This window comes from Lygodium microphyllum, chromosome 16 (assembly GCF_053477565.2).
Source record: "Lygodium microphyllum isolate KBCC chromosome 16, Lygodium_microphyllum_v1.1.10, whole genome shotgun sequence".
Taxonomy (NCBI): domain Eukaryota; kingdom Viridiplantae; phylum Streptophyta; class Polypodiopsida; order Schizaeales; family Lygodiaceae; genus Lygodium; species Lygodium microphyllum.
The window spans coordinates 50,538,064-50,555,030 of NC_141150.1; the positions used below are offsets into that span (position 1 = coordinate 50,538,064).

At 41.9% G+C, this 16,967-nt stretch overlaps 1 protein-coding gene across 3 annotated transcripts in view; it reads right to left on the reverse strand.

The window, feature by feature from the left end:
• LOC148022801 (protein CYCLOPS-like) overlaps positions 1-16,504 on the reverse strand; it is a 41,869-nt gene extending 25,365 nt beyond the window's left edge. The window contains exons 1-2 of one of the 3 annotated variants that reach the window (XM_087695725.1): positions 15,345-15,481; positions 14,474-14,576 (exon numbers count right to left, since the gene is read on the reverse strand). In XM_087695725.1, coding sequence (XP_087551851.1) covers positions 14,474-14,533 — 60 coding nt within the window. In that variant the 5' untranslated portion in view covers positions 14,534-14,576; positions 15,345-15,481. Of the gene's footprint in view, positions 1-14,473; positions 14,577-15,344 lie in introns of all 3 variants that reach the window. The other 2 variants (XM_087695722.1, XM_087695724.1) reach the window with 2 other exon arrangements.
• Between the last annotated feature and the right edge of the window lie 463 nt (positions 16,505-16,967).

Sequence of the window (16,967 nt, forward strand, 5' to 3'; positions counted from 1 at the left end):
CTACAGGTTACTGTTTTACTTTGGGTGCAGGTGTTATTTCATGGAGTAGCAAGAAGCAGCCCACGGTAGCCCTTTCGTCTACTGAGGCGGAGTATCGGGCCGCGTCTTCCACCACATGCGAGGTTGTGTGGCTTCGGAGATTATTGGAGGAGCTTGGGTGCCCCCAGACTCGTCCTACATTGCTGCGATGTGACAATGAGAGTTGCATTGCCTTGGCAAGGAACCCTGTTTTTCATGCCCGGACGAAGCACATTGAGATCCAGTACCACTTCATCCGAGAAAAGCTTCTGGATGAGACCATCACTGTGGAGTATTGCAAGACGGAGGACAATCTTGCGGATTTGTTTACGAAGGCACTTCCTCAGGCTCTACTTCGGAGACATTCCAAATCCCTCAGGCTTCTGCCCTGCCCAGGCTCTGAGAGGGGGTGTTAGAGATCATAGCCAGGCAGGCAGGCAGTCTGCACAGTCGGACTGTGCAGTCGGACTGCCACGTGGCAGTCCGACTGCCTGCAGCCCAGTCGGCTGCATTTAATGCAGCCGACCTGTCCTGGTTGCGCCCTATTTTCTGGCGCCCTCTTTTTGCCCCTGTTGTCGGCTATTTATACCCAACGTTCCCAGCAGTCTAAACACTTCTCTGCTCGCAGATTACAGATCGGTGACGCGCAGATTCTGTCTCTGTTCACAGATTTCAGACAGCAGACAGTGCAGACTGCAGCGGACTTCGAGGTGGACAGCAGGTTGCATCGTCGAGGTGGAGACACGTAGTCCAGCGCACTGCGCCCGTGTATATATCTGCATATCTTTGTATTCAGCATTCTTTATACAGCAGATCTTCATCGTCCACTGTCTCTTTCTCTCTCTTCTCTCTCTGCGTTCTCTCTCTCTCAGTCCTACGCTTCCGCACCGCTGCACTCTGACAGCAAGTTGCTCCATGCAAGGAGATCCCTCCAAACATTGCGGAGGAGATTCTCGCCAAGATGAGAGGGGGATCCACAAGAGGAGGAGGAAGTGGCTTATCAGCACCGACTCCTATGCCTACTAACGAGGAAGCATCCAATGTGGGCGTATCTTCAACCGATGCGAGAGAGGCCTCTACCATTGGTGGTGGGGGCTCCACATCCGCATCCAGCTCCAGTAAAAGACAAAGAGTGGAGGCTCATACGTTGCTGGAGAGACAATCGTCTCTCTCTCAAGCACCCGGTCATGTGCGTGGATCGGTTGCCTTTCTTAGAGAAAGGCAACAACTTGCAAACATTGAAATTGCAAACACGATGATTGAGTGCAATCTTGCATTCAATGTCCTAAAGCAAGAGCAATGGAAGAAGATGGTAAAAGCCATTGCCAATGTGGGTCCATGTGAAGGATGGACCAGTGTCACATACAACAACATGAGGACGAGAAAGATTGATGAAGAGAAGGAGAGGATTGATAGAGCCCTTGATCCTATTCGGGCTGCATGGATAAAATATGGTCGCTCCATTCTCACCAACGGATGGAGTGATCGTAAGAAACGGGGCATCGTCAATATACTCGTCTCATGTCCACTCGGCACTTACTTTTTGCGGGCCGTAGATACCGGCAAGAGAGGGAGAAAAACGACGGGCCCATTCATCTACCGCCACATTCAACAAGCTATCATTGAGGTATACATTGCAATTTGCGTTTTAAATTTGTTTCACTTTCTTTCATTATGATAATATCATGATTCATAATTGAAATTTGATTTATACATAACTTGTAATTTGTAAATTGTGGTTGTAGGTGGGCCCCTCAAATGTAGTGCAAGTTGTTACCAACAATGCATTGAATTGTCGACGCATGGGCCGTTTGCTTGAGGCCAAGTTCCCTACCATTGTGTGGACTCCATGTACAAGTCATTGTTTAGACTTGCTCATGAAGGACATTGGGAAGCTCAAGTGGGTGAAGAGGGTGGTCCGCAAAGCTACATCAATTGTCACATTCTTCACGGTAAAGGTAAAGGTACTTGCGATGTATCGTGAGCATAGCACACTTGAGTTGAAGAAGCCTTCTTCAACTCGCTTTGCTCACATGTGGTTATTGCTAGAGCGCCTTTATGAGGTGCGGTCCGCCTTGCACCAGACAGTGGTGTCCACTCTATGGAATGAGTGGGATGAGCATCAGACAGAGGAGGAAGCCATGCAGCACTTGTGCCTTAATGAGCAATTTTGGCAAAAAGTCCGTGCCGTTGTCATTGTTGTGACTCCCTTTTATAGGGTGTTACGTATGAGTGATTGCGAGCGGTCCACCATGGGCCTTCTCATTCACTTCTTTAGAGCGGCATTGGTAGAGGCATGTGCTTGTACAATGATCACAGAGACGCAGCGTGCACATGTTTTAGAGATAGCAGAGAGGAGATGGGCATGGATGCATAAGCCCATCCATGGTTTTGCCGCGTTGGTACATCCAGTCTAGAAGTCACAGGTGGTCATGGATGATAGAGAGTTCTGTTCAGACCAGCTTGCTTATTTGACTCGTGTGGTCCCTATTGATGACCACAATGCAATGCTAGAGGAGCTAGGATGCTATGCAGATCAGAGAGGGCATGTGGCTTTTTCTTTTCCCACTTATTGGAGGAGAGAGTCACTTGTGAAGCCTTTATTTTGGTGGCAAAACTTTGGATACGCACTGGAGACCCTTCAGCCCTTAGCCACGAGGGTCCTTGCCCAAGATTGCTCTTCAAGTGTATGTGAGAGAAACTGGAGTGCCTATTCTCTCATTCACCAAAGATTCACAATCAACTTAGCACACGATAGTTAAAGCGGCTAGTCTATTGCCGCACTAACTTACGCATGATGAGGGCTATAATGAGCATGGGTAGTCCGAAGCAGGTAAAGTTTAAACACTTAACCATAACATTTAAAATTTGTTGTTTTAACTTTTAAACTTTGAACTTTGAAGTTTAAACTTTATACTTTACAATTTAGACTTTAGCATCTAGTATTTACAATGAATCATGATCAATCTTACGTGCATCACTGCATTGTGTAGGTGAATGTTGATACATTCAAGTTGACGGGCGACACTCTTCCGAGTGTACATAAGGAGGTGGATGAGGAGGAGGAGATGATTTTTGCAGAGCTCTATAGAGAGCTTATAGCAGCAAATACTCGTGACACTCGCAGTCAGCGTGCTCGTGGGCGAGGAGTTCGAGTAGGTGGTAGCAGGGGCATGGTCATTCGACACCATCCATCATCGAGGAGGGGTGGTTCGAGTGGCTTGCAGACATATGTAAGGCGGGGCTCTAGTAGCTCACATCCTGTGCTTCATGATGGCATCCCCCCCTTGCCTACATAGTCGCCACCTAGGGAGCCATCATTTGATAATGATGGTAACCTCATCAGTGAGGATGAGTATGAGTCTGTCTCATTATCGGATGCGGAGGAGTCATCTTCAGACTCTCTTGATGAGCACTCAAATGGTTCTGATAATGATGATAGTGATGCCTCATCATAGATTCATCATTCATATGACATAGATCTCTCTTTTTTTTTTGTATCAGATATACTAGACTGTAGTTGTATGATGTATCGCATGTTTTGCGTAGCCCATGCGAGTCGCGACCGCGATGGTCACCCTCATGTATTCATCTTATTCTATAATGAAATGGCTACCATATTTTATCGTACCGTACCGTATCGTACCTTTCGTACCTGATAACTATGGTAACAGATAATGGAAGCAATTGTGTGTCTAAGGGATGTATACTTCAGGAGGAGTTTCCTAGCATAGTATGGACTCCATGTGCATCCCATTGCCTTGACTTGCTTATTGAAGATGTTGAGCAAATATCTTGTGTGGATGACATTTTCAAGACGGCAACAAGCCTGGTAAGATTTGTGAAGAAAAGGCTATCCGTCACAAGTATGTTTCGAGCCAATAGCACACTTGAGCTATTGAAGCCCTCTACCACTAGATTTATTTACATGTTTATTGTATTGGAGAGGTTGATATGGGTCGTCCAAATTTGATACGGACCATTGCATGCTAGGAATGGCTCACATGGAGTGAGAGAGAGTCTCCAAAGGCTCTTGCTTTTAGGCGCAAAACTTTAAATGAGAGTTCGTGGATTGAGGCAGAGGCATCGGTGAAAAGTCTCACTCTTATTTATACTGTATTGCACATCATTGATATGGAAGGGAGTACTTTGGGGCTTCTATATGAGTATATGAATAAAATTGGCGAGGCCTTGCTTCACAACAGCTTTTTGCCCCAAGACAAGTAAGTTTTTGTTTAACTTTTACACATGTAATTATTCGGTATTAACGACTCCTTGATGATTGATTATTATTCTAACTTCTAAGTTTTTAACTTATTTTATCTGTGATCCATCATCCTTTGCTCTGAAGGGTTGATGAGATTCGTGCAGTGTGGAATACACGATAGGATTGGTTCCATAAACCAATCCATGTGTCACACATATCTTGCATCCCCTTTGGCGCAGCGAGAAGCAGTACACTAGCAAGGAGTGAGAGGAGGGCTTCATGAAGTACATGAGGCGTCTCACAAGGGATGATATAGATATGATGAGGAGTAGAGGATGATTTTCTGGCATTCTACAATCATTCTCTGCATATTGGCCGACCCACAGCTAGGCTTCGAGAGACACAACTGCAGTCTGTCTCTTGGTGGGAGAATTACGGCAATTATGCTCCCACTTTGGTATGTGACTGGTGACTTTTATATTTTGAATCTTGATTATCTAATGCATTATGCGACCTAGGTAACAACTTCTATAGTCTATTGCCCACTCAAATGTTGATTTTGCGGCTTACATATTAGTAATAGTCAATTAGTTAACCTCAATCTCTTAAATTTGAAGAGAAACGCATTGCCATTCAAGTCCTCTCGCAAGATTGTAGTTCAGGGCCTACCGACAGAAATTGAAGCACATGGGTCCTCTTCTACACCAAAAAGAGAAACAAGCTCACAACTGTCCAACTGAAGCATTTAGTGTTTTGCCATTGCAATCTCCAACTTCTTGAGAGGACCGCTCTGTCCCCTGAGCCTTCGTAGGTAAATTGGTAATGATTAGTATTATGTATAATTAACTTTTTAACCTTGAGTCCTTGATACTTGACATTGCTAATTTGCTTGAAAGTTGGATCGTAAATTGTGATATATATGAACAATGAACATGTTGAATCTTCTCTCATATGATATATCTTTGTCTCGTTCACCTTTACAGACAAATGTTGACCAGATTGATATAGAGAAGGTGCGTGACATCCTGCAAATACCATAGGAGGAGCAAAATATCTACTCCATACTCTATGAGGAGCTATCGACACTCGTGCATGAGACTTGTGCACAGAGGAGGATTAGAGCAAGAGCCACATAGTCGTGCATTACAAGCAGAGTCAGAGCCTGAGTTTGAGGCTGAGGTTAAGGCTACTTCATCAACTTCTCAATCAGGGTCCTCGGAGTCGGCGGACGAGGAGATAGTGCACAGATCCTCAGAGTCTGAATGAGTCATGAGTCATGACTTGTGATATATAGAAGTCAGTTTAGTAGTGCAGAGTCCAAACTACAGTTGCCAGAGTTGTTCATTGATGTTGATACTTATAGCCTCACTGGACTTTGAGTTTTTACAGATTATTCACATGACGTAGTTACACGTATCATTGTATCTTGATTTCACTTATTATGCATCTTGATTCTTGTTCCATTGTTCTTGATGTCTTTCTCCGCTGTTCTTAATCTCAATCTTCACTGCTCTTTAGATCATAGATTATTCATGAGTCATAAATTATAATTCATTTTGTTGCCTTAAGTTTTGAAAATTGAGTCTTAATTGTGTTAAGCTGTCTTAAGTTTCAACAATTGAGTCCTCAGTCTTGACTCCTCAATCTTCACTCGTGAGTCATGACATGTGTAATGAATCATGATTTCAATCATATGACATGAAGACTCAAAGTTTTGTATGAAATTTGGATACATGTTGTTGTGGGCATTGATATATTTACATACTCACATAATACTGTATTTATTTTAGTGTACAATCCGAAAAATTGTTTCCCCGTTTCCAAAATTTGGTCGAAACTCTGAAACTCCGGTTTTTCTTGTTTCCGTTTCTCCCCTTTCTGCCCCGTACTATGCTATAGATACTATCATCTGCTGTTGATTGGTCTTCTCCTACCCCTGGCTACCTTAGAAGATTCTCCAATGGCTGCAAATCAAACCAGCAACATCTCCTCCCTCTCTCTTACAAGGTGAATCTGCTCAAATGCCTCTCTCCAACCTCTAAAGACGTTTTTCAGTCTTGCATGGGCATTTTTGACAAGTGGCATCCTTCCCAAATGGTTTTTCCAACATTATCCATAATTAAATAGTAATTCTCAGTCTTGAAATACTAAAAATTAAACTAATAATTATTTCAATATCCTGAAAAATAATCTGACTAGCCAATAATTAAATTGGCTAGGCAACTTTCATTCTTGAGTGTCTCTGTGTCATCTTTGAGCATCAGATTGGCGTTAGGTACCATTAAACACCACTTCTCTAGTGTCACCAAAACTGACTCTTATGGCCAAATGAATGACCTAGGCCAGCAACTGGCACCAAATACCACCAAATATCTGTACGACATAACTTGTATCAACATTTTCCTTTGACATCTCGTAATTTCCTCGGGTCTCGGGCTCATAAATTTATTCTAACCCCACTTACACCTCACATGTGCAACATTTACTTAACCATGTGGTTAAAAATTAATCTAAATGTTAAGCGAGGTTTTAAAAATACATGTCCTCATGACAAATACCCAAGCAATGGGTGATCAAGCCACCACCAAGGTGCCTCACAAAGACATTGATATCAACATCAATCATACCAATCCCTAAAAACAAATGTTGTCATAGTAGCTCACGATGTCTATCACCAATGCCCTCTAGTAGCATACGTGACTATCAATTCCCACTACCAAAGTGTCCCCTTATGTGACCTCAAACTAGGAGCAAAACCTGCTCTCTATGAAGCAAAACAGCCCATGATGAACTTGGATGTCAATATCAACTCCAATATTTCAAAACTTGCCAAACTTCAATGCGTGTGAGAAGCTACACTTTGGGTCCATTATACCTATAGATCGATGAGGCTAGGATGCCCCACCATTGCCACCCTCTCATACTCTGTCTCTAGCATTGGAGAGTCGTAAGGGATGATAGGATCACTAGGACTAGAAGGAAAAAGAGAAGGCCTTCACAACCTTCTCCATCACCAATAAAAGAGGAACCCTTTGTAGCCTTGGACTTTCACTTTGGCTAGAGATCAGAGTCAAAATCTGAATTTGAAGATGATAATGACACATCGCAGGAGTCCTTACTCTTCTTCTTCTTCTCCCACTCCTTCCCCAATGCCGCTAGGTCCTTGCAGTCCTCTTGGAGACACCCCCTCTTGCCACAATAATAACACTATGCCTTCGTTGTCATCTTCTTGTCACCCCTCTCTAAAGCCCATAAGCCTCTTGATTGCCATCATATGTAAACACAAAGCAACCTCATGCTTAAGCAACATGGAGGACACATGCTCCAAATTGGGAGGTGTTATCGATATTTATGCTTATAACACATTGGTCATGCCATCAAACTTCATAGGAGGCTTGTAGAGAGAAATCCCCACAACATGTGCTTCATGAAGGGTAGACTACATGTCTCAAAGCTGATAAGCCTTCGTTGTCGTCTTCTTGTCACCCCTCTTTAAAGCTCATAAGCCTCCTAATTGCCATCATATGTAAACACAAAGCAACCTCATGCTCATAAGCCTCCTAATTGCCATCATATGTAAACACAAAGCATCCTCATGCTCAAGCAACATGGAGGACACATGCTCCAAATTGGGAGGTGTTATCGATATTTATGCTTATAACACATTGGCCATGCCATCAAACTTCATAGGAGGCTTGTAGAGAGAAATCCCCACAAGATGTGCTTCGTGAAGGGCAGACTACATGTCTCAAAGTTGATCCTGTATCTATGTCACCCGAACAAGGAATGACTAAATCATATTAGTTGCTCTAAAGTTAACCATAGATGGTCATAGCTCGCATGGTCAATGGATCCTCATACATAAGCTGTAGTTTCTCCTAAACCCGTCTTGTAGGAGGTGACCGCCGAAGGAACTTCTTAAGAGATGCATCTAAGAAGAGCAAAGCAGGCATCAGCATCATCTGTCTCCCAAGTAACATGAGACTAAAATCTAGAATAGAAGAAAACAAAGCAGTTGAAGGTAAACGAGGAGTGTCGACTTCCTCACTAAGTCCATAATGCCTCCTCAAGGCCTCCAATGATGGATAAGTCTAATAAGACATCACGGGGTCCCGAGAAGAAGGTGACTAAGACATTGTGATTTGGTTATGGGTCATTCCTATGCCTTGCACAATAAACTAGCACTCCAAAATATCTGTAGGATGCTCTTTACAAGAGCACCGGCTTTGACACCATGTGAAAAAATTGTTGGATTTGCACTGAGAAAACACAAAGTATACAACCACGACAAAAACATAAACACTGACAGTGATGTGCAAAACTCAAACCCTAAACGCAAAACACAAAACTCAAAACTCAAAACTCAAAACGCAAAAACACAATTACAAACAGAGAGAGAAGGAGAACTTTGAAGTGAATGAATCAATGTAGTAAATAAATGTAAGGGTATACGAAATGCTCAAGAGCAAAGCAACAGAGTGTCAAAGTGTGACATCCACTGGAGATGAATCACGAGTGCCATAACCACCAGTCAAAGATGAGAGTGTGCTGAAAAATGAAGGGCGACAAGTTGGTTACCAAAGCACAGCAGTCGCAAGCTGAAATCTAGTAAACACAGCAATGTACCACCATAGAAGCCTAAAAACTGATCACTTGAGACACAGAAGTGTCAGGCAACAACAAGAGAAGTACTTGCTGATGTAGGTAGCCTACTAGACAGCAAAAGCATAGGTACTGCAACAATCACCTCATGGAAGAGATGGCAGTAGCCTGTTGCCTAGCACCAGATATTGGAAATGTGGGCTGATCATGTGCTATGATGAAGTAGATGGAGACCTCTAAACAACAAGGTGATGGCTGAAAACAAGCCACCTAGGGCCGAATGGTGACGGGCTGTAGTCGGTGATGGCTGGATAACAAACGGTAGGTGGCTAATGGCTGAAATCTGCATGGTAGAGTGAGAAACCTACAAAAAAAGATGAGACTGAATGGTGGGCAGCCTGTCTATTTATAGATGTGGATGTCAGATGGACCCTCCCAAATAAGGTTTTACACAAAAACACACTCGAATTGCTCCCTGTTTCAGAGTTTTTCATTAATTAAGCATGTTTTGGGGTTGTTCAAGAGGTTAAACAACATGTAATGCATTTTTTAGCTCAACATCTTATGCACTAGTTGTTTCCAGTATGTGTAATAAAAATGAGCTTATTTATTCGGAAGAGGTACAAAATTCAAAAAAATGAATGCTTGTTATGCCATCTAAGTATGACACTACTGTCAATAACTACACTTGGCTCTTCGGTGACTTGTCTTGTCATGAGGACGTGAAATTTTAGTGCTTTGCTTGGCATTTGATTAAACGTTAATCAAATGTGCTAATGTCACTTGCACATGTGAGGTGCAAGTTAATTATTGCACTATGTGGGACCCAAGACCTTGAGATCTCAAGTGGTGCCAAAGGCAAAAGTTGTAATAAGTTATGCTTGACAAGTATTCCGTAATGCCCAGTGTCAAATTTAGCCAAGAACAATTTATTGGCCACTAATTTCAGTGGACATTAGTAGAGACTAGGCATTAATTAATTAATGAAAGCCAATTGAGTCAATAACTACTCAAGGATACTTGGAAGACAAATTGGCTGGCCAATTAATTATTGGCTTGTGGAATTAATTTTTTGAGCACTAGAATAATTATTAAATTAATTTTCAGAATTAATATTTTAAAAAGGAGAGGACGTTGATGTGATTTGTAGCCACCAAGGATCAGTCCTATAGCATGTGACAGTAATTTGAAGCCCTCCAAGAGCAAGTGATAGCAGCCCAAGGTCCTGATGCAAATGACAATATATAAGATGGGCCAACAGTCTTTTCGGTGGTCCTAAGTTGTAAGGAACAACTTCCATGGCTATTTGAGCAGGATAGCAACAGTATTTCAGCATTTCTCGCGAAAACTCTGAAATTTCTCTCTCTACTGTATTCTCTCTCATCCTCCAACCATCTCTCAAGTTATCTCAATATTTTCCAGCAATTTGAGCCATCAAAGGAAGAGATTTCATTCAATCTCAAGTTATCAAACCCTAATTTACAATAGAAAATAGGGTTTCATAGCCACCTCAAGATGCATGCTCAAAATTGAGAGCCTAGGACTTGACTTCTAATAAAATATTGAGAATTTTCAAGGAGATTCAAAAGGCCACCTAATCAATATCAAATTTGGGGCTGAATTTGTCTTTCAAGGAGCAGGGTGAAAGCCCATCCCCAAGCAAACCAAGAGGCAAATAAGTTTGGAGGCTTGCTAGTCAATTTTGATAGCAAGAGACACTTGGATTAGCGGAGAAGATCAAAGGATATCAGTTGTACTCCTTCCATTTCCAATATAAGATAAACAAATACCGCAAGGGGCGCCATTTTTGGGGCCAACATGGTGTCCAAACGTAAATCAAATGATATTATTGACTGCTATAAGGCTAGACTTGTGACAAAGGATTATACTTAACAAAAGGACATTAACTTTGATAAATTAGGAGACCTTTCCTCCTATATGCAATATAATGATAATTAGTAGCATTTATACATTAGCAAATTATAATGGTTGGAATGTACATTAGTTAGACACAAATTGCATTTTTGAATGGTAACTTACATAAGGAAATATATATATTTCAACCTCATAGTTTAGTTCAAAAAGGATAGGAAAGAATAATATGCATTAAAACTGCATTTTTTATGATGATTTGCATGAGAAAATATATGTATTTCAATCTCATGGTTTTCTCAAAAAGGGTAGAGAAGTAAAGTGTACAAATTGAAGAAAGCATTGAATGGTCTAAAGCAAGTATCTCGGGCTTGGTACAAAGATTTGGTCTTGAGGACTACAAGTCCATTGGTACTTCTATGGGGACACATTTGAAGTTAAGCCTTCATGATACCAAAGACTGCTTTGATGTCTTTCTCTATCGACACGCTATTGGATCCTGAATTTATAAATACATTACAAGGCTTGACTTTCAAATTGGTGTCTCACAGATGAGCAAGTTTATGCATAGCCCAAGCACCAAGTGTCAACGAGCTGTGAAGCATATCTCATTTCCACCACATTTATATGCTTTTTCATATTTTGACTAGGTTTTTTGTTACAACACTCATGTATCTACAAGTGATTTTTGCTTAATGTTTGGCAACTCATGTATATCGTGGTTAAGCAAGAAGCAACCTATTATAGCTACTTCTAGTGGTAAAGATGAATATATAGCAACTTTCACAACTATCCTTGAGTGTCTTTGCCTCAGATGGAGTTTTGGCTTATTTAAGAGAACAATTTGGCCTTTGTGCCATCACAAGATAACCTTGCAAATGTTTTCACAAAGGCTTTGTACCATGAAAAGTCCAAAGCTTGCAAATGTATTCACAAAGGCTTTGCACCATGAAAAGTTCAAACCATTCACTTTCCCCCCTTAATAAATTGATCATAGATGTAGTCTATCTAGCTTGGTGCTTCCTATCAGCTCTTACTCATCGTATCCCTCCCAAGGGGTTTTGTTATTGTATTTTGGCAGTAATGTGTATGGATACACTTGGGACAGCCCTGGCACTCTTTTCCCTCACTAGGAAGTTTCTTTCTCCTAGCATTGTATATATGCCCATTCACTCTAGGCGAACTTATTCCTCAATACACTTTGTGTTGTATGCTCTCTTTGTTAAGATATGCTAGGGTTTACATTGAAAAAAACACAGAATGTATGAACATGACTTAAACACAATTACTCAAACAATAATGCAATAAACGTAAAATGGCAAAACACAAACACAAACAGAGAAGAAAAGGGACTCTGAAGGAAAGAATGTACAAGATGCTGGAGGACAGAACTATAAAACAGCCAGTGGCTCTCGTGGAAGCGGGCTGAGGGAGTAGTCAGAGTGTGACATCCACTGGAGACAGATCCCGAATGTTGTAACCACCAATCGGAGAGGGCAGGCAGCAAAACACAACCTGTAGGAGTATGATGATGATCACGGAAATCTCCACAAAGTGCAGCAACTGTACAACCAGGCTACAGCAGAAAGGCAGCTGTGGCAGCACTTTCTTCAATATACCACATTCAGAAGTGCTCTTGAACTTAAAAGCAGGTTATCACCATTAGCAGCCTCCTTACAGACAGCATGAAGTGAACTCAACCAAAAACTCTTCTTGTTCTCTCATTGGGAACGAAGAAAAACCCAAGAGGGTCAACCCTGTACTAAAGGAGAAAGAAACATAAAGTTGAGCCGCTTTTACCACCAGTTGTTGCTTCAGCCCCAGCAAGTTCTGAGCAGCAGGAGTAGCTACTTTGGTTGTAGTGGCATCAAATCCACTACCACACAAGAAGAGGAGAAGCTTGAATAGTATTATGTTACAAATACTCTCATTTTTGGCTAACAGTTTGGGCTTGCATTTTGCAAGGTGCAACTCTATTGAGCAGTCTACATGTGGGTTGATCTAGATTCTAGACCTGAGAGACACTGGCGGAGCACTGGGGTGGTAAACCCCCATCCTCCATCAAAATAAGTTATTTGTTGGGTGTATCAATACAAGATATACACTATTCCTTGCCACAATTCTCAGCCAATTGAAACAGAAAACAGAAAACGGAATCATCTTACAAAAAAAATCACCAATCAAGGTCCCCAGCTTGCATACCACCAAGTCCAATCTTCTAAAAGTCTTCAAAAAAAAGATAGCCTGAGTCCTAGAAAGCTCACATTTTTTCTCAACACTACTCAACACTGTCATCCAACTGTTGAGAAACCACTTCTTCAGTTTCCCCGTTTCATTTAGGGCTTCGCACTGACAGCCCCAAAAACGGCTGGTGTCCAACATTCTGGTCACTTTTTCAATGGGTGATGGACCACCCTAGACAGCTTATGCCTATAAATAGGCCATCACTTCATTCATTCCTACCCCACTTTAGTCATTCTTCACCTCTCTTCCTTCGTCATTCCGGCACTCCTCCCTCCCGCCTCTCCACTGCCCTCATACCCCTTCAAGCAGACATTGTGGTTCATGGTGGGCATCCATTAGCTTCCCTCTTCTTGGCATCATACATAGGTATCTGGCATCAGGATTTCAGGCCTTGGTCCTTGCGTTTGGCAGTCAGGAAGCTTTCCCATCTTGCATTTGCCACTCTCCAGGCATATCCTCCACCTATAGCACCATCTCCACCATCAAGCATCACCTCTCCCACTCCTAGCGTCATCTTGGCTTCTGCATTTGGCAAATTTAGAGGTTTTTCTGCTACCGGTGTCATCACACAGACTACTTGTGTTTGTGTTTGCAACCTACTATCACTCCTCCCACCTAGCATCAGCATCCACACTCCTAGAGATAGCATTTGGGCTGTCATCATCTGCATTTGGCAGCTCACACATCTCTGGCATTTGCATTTTGCAACCAGGCCATCTTCCCAACATCTAAGGACTACGCTTCACTCCCTTGACAAACTAGTGATTATCTTCCTCATCTCTGACAGCATCTAAGGACTGCACTTCGCTCCCTTGATAGCTCTCCTTCATTTTCCAGTGATTACTTTGATAGCCCACTGCCCGGAGGACTGCGTTTCACTTGCTTCACTATGCAAATTCCCACAGGTGTGCTGCCACCTGATTCAAACAAGACAATGCAATCATCTCTAGAGCTTCAGCTCCACTGTATCAGCTTTCCTTCTCATAGCATGATTCAGTGCATCATCATCATGTTCTTCTTGTGTTTCTGAGTTTCTCTTCTCCCTCAATGTTTGCCATACACACACTGTGTTTCTCCCCGCAAACCCTACCGTCTCTCTGGTCTCTTAATCATTTTTTGACACCAGCTCCAGACAACTCACCTAGAGATGGAGATGGCACATATGCCTTTGTGATGCCTGCTAAGGTCTCTAATAACAAATAGTTCTGTCAGATACTGAGGTGGTTCTGTTCAACCCAAAAATCAACAAAACTTAATGACCTCTACAACTCAGATTACCATTCTTTAGTTATCACTTTTTCTCGATCAGATTGCAAATATCATCAATAGACACTGGTTTGCAAATTCCATACTCAAATTGCACACGATTACTAGTTCTTTAAGATCTCAAATCCATATGACATTTGATTTCTTTACGATCCTATAGCTTAGAAATCAATTCCCAAGTTCTGCTGTTTCCACATTTACAAAAGATGAAGTCTAGAAATGATTTATTGTTACAAAATTGAAGACGAATAAATGCATACATACTTCAACATTTGCCTGTTCAGTCATGAGTGATGACAGTTTCACATGAGTTGTTTGAAGCATTCAAGTCATGGTTTAAAGTATATGCTACCAAATTCTTCGTCATCTGGAAATGAAACATGGACAAAACATTGGCCATCTCATTTTCTTATCTCACACCACCTTTTGAGTGAGAAATATCTCAAATATTGATTATTTGTTTCTCTGGTAAATCTGAAGATCTCCATACAGGTTGCCTGAGACTCTTCAGCCAAAAAATTCAAGACAATAACAAATGACACCATCCATATAAAAGATTTGGGCAGAACAGGTCACATAGACTGTACATAGCAACACTGAAATCTCAGACGAACCTAACCTGAAACATGAAAACAACCACTAGGTTCCTCCAGTTGAAATTGAGAAGAAGAACAGGACTGCAGGAACAAGGATTTGTACAGAACTTAATCTTTTTCTTGAACTGAGATAAAGATAATCAATCTTAATGCTCAAAGGTCCGAGATCATGCAAAAGAGCCTAATCACAAGCAACACAGAAACATCTGACTGAATTCACCATATTCCAAAGGAGACCTTGCATTTCAAAGTATGCGTAACAAACCATAGAATTCATCAAAACTGTTACAAGTGACTATTCTGGTAATAGTTCTATGTTAGAATACATAATTCAAACACAAACTATTTCAAAAGTTCTGTAAAAGATCCACATGTTTCAACAATTGTAACAAGAATAGCTCACTGACAAAAAATGCCTGCTTGATCAAATCTAACAAGCACAGAGACTTGGATATTTGGTTAGCTATGTTTACAGCTAAAGACTTGTTATTTAACCAGTTGAAGAGGACAGAAAGCAGGGCGATAAGAAATAGCTGTACATCTTGGTTTGCAAGCCATGTGCTGAAAAGCTCTTCGCTGTTCCTCCTTGAGGCCAGAGGCAAACTGCAGAGCCCCAACGCATCCATGCTTGGTGTTGATTGCATGATTGCACCATCCACAAAAGTCCTTATCAAGATTTCTTCACTTGTTGTGCGAAAATATGGAAGGCTTTCAAAGGTGAAGCCATCTGATTCAACCCTATTGTTGGGCATGCCATTGGAATTTGCCCTGTTACCATTAACCAAGTGTCCATTGCTACCTGGTGCTGGAGGGATTTGCTGAGCTTGATGTATCCTATTCTGGAGTTCACTGGAGAGGCTTCTAGTGATCCGCTTTTCAAAAAGTTCCACCATGTCCTTCTCCTACTCTTTGAAGCTTACCTGCTGGTGATCTTGACACTTTACCAGGGGCACAGTGGAAACCAGCAATAGCTGATAAAGGAGACAATTTCAGCGTTAGCCTTTGAGATGCAGATTTTAGAAGCTCTGGTACTGGATTGAAGGCAACTGTGCGTGTAATTCTTCTCTAGAACAAAGCTTCAATCTCACAAGCTTTCTTCTTTAATGATCGTTTCCTTCAATCTAGATGTGCTTCAGTCTAATAGACTTGTATCTGCGAAATGTCTTCTGTGGATTGTTCTTTGATCATCATTTCCTTCAATCTAGCTGTGGTTCAATCTCATAGACTTGTTTCTTTGAAACGTCCTTTGATCATGTCCTTCAATCCAGCTGTGCTTGAGACGAATTTGGATCAAGCAGTGAATTCACAACCTTGGAATGTCGTCTAACCATTTGCTTTCAGATTATGCGCAGGCTTGTCTTTGCATGACCGGGCTGCTAACTCAACCACCTGTCTGCATGAGGAAGCACCTCAACCTGCTTGATACAGAGGCAGGCTGCGCAGGATTGCAAACTGAGAGCACCTGGCGCTTGGAAATCAGCAGCGTGCAGGGATAAAACGCCTCATCGGGGCCGCCTTGGATGATGTGGCTGCAGACATGAAGGAGGAGGAGGCCGACAAATCCCTGTTCATGGAGTCCTCGTCTTGTTGTGGCGTTACTGAGATTAGGGGAAGGCCAGAGAGGGCAAGTGCTGAGGGTCGTCATCAGCATTGAATTTCCTAATCCCACGACTGTGGAAACGATGAAGACGACGACAAAGACAACGATGATGACGATATACTCCCCTCAGTTAGCAGCATCTTTTGTTTGTTAATGTGAAAAATGTTTTTCATTTTTATTTTTATTTTTATTATCATGCCTAAATTATTACTTTAATCAAAATAATAACTAACCACGACCACCTTAGGTGGGTTGAGATGGACCCTAAAAATGTACTTTGCTTTCAAAGCTGCCCCGCTCTTGTTCACACGACGCTGAGGTAATAATTCACAGAAAAGTGGAAGCCTTCCATGGTCCGTGCAAATATGTAAAGACCTGGTTGGCTATGTGATGAGCTGAAAGCCCTTGGACGGTGGACCTACCACATTCACCTCTTTTGGATAGAAATGTTTCTCTATCTATTGGATGGAAATGTTTCTCTATCTACAGAGTGAGGCTACCCTTTTTCGAGTGGGTCCAAATGCAACGCACTTTTCTTTTAGCTAATCACCCACTGCCATAC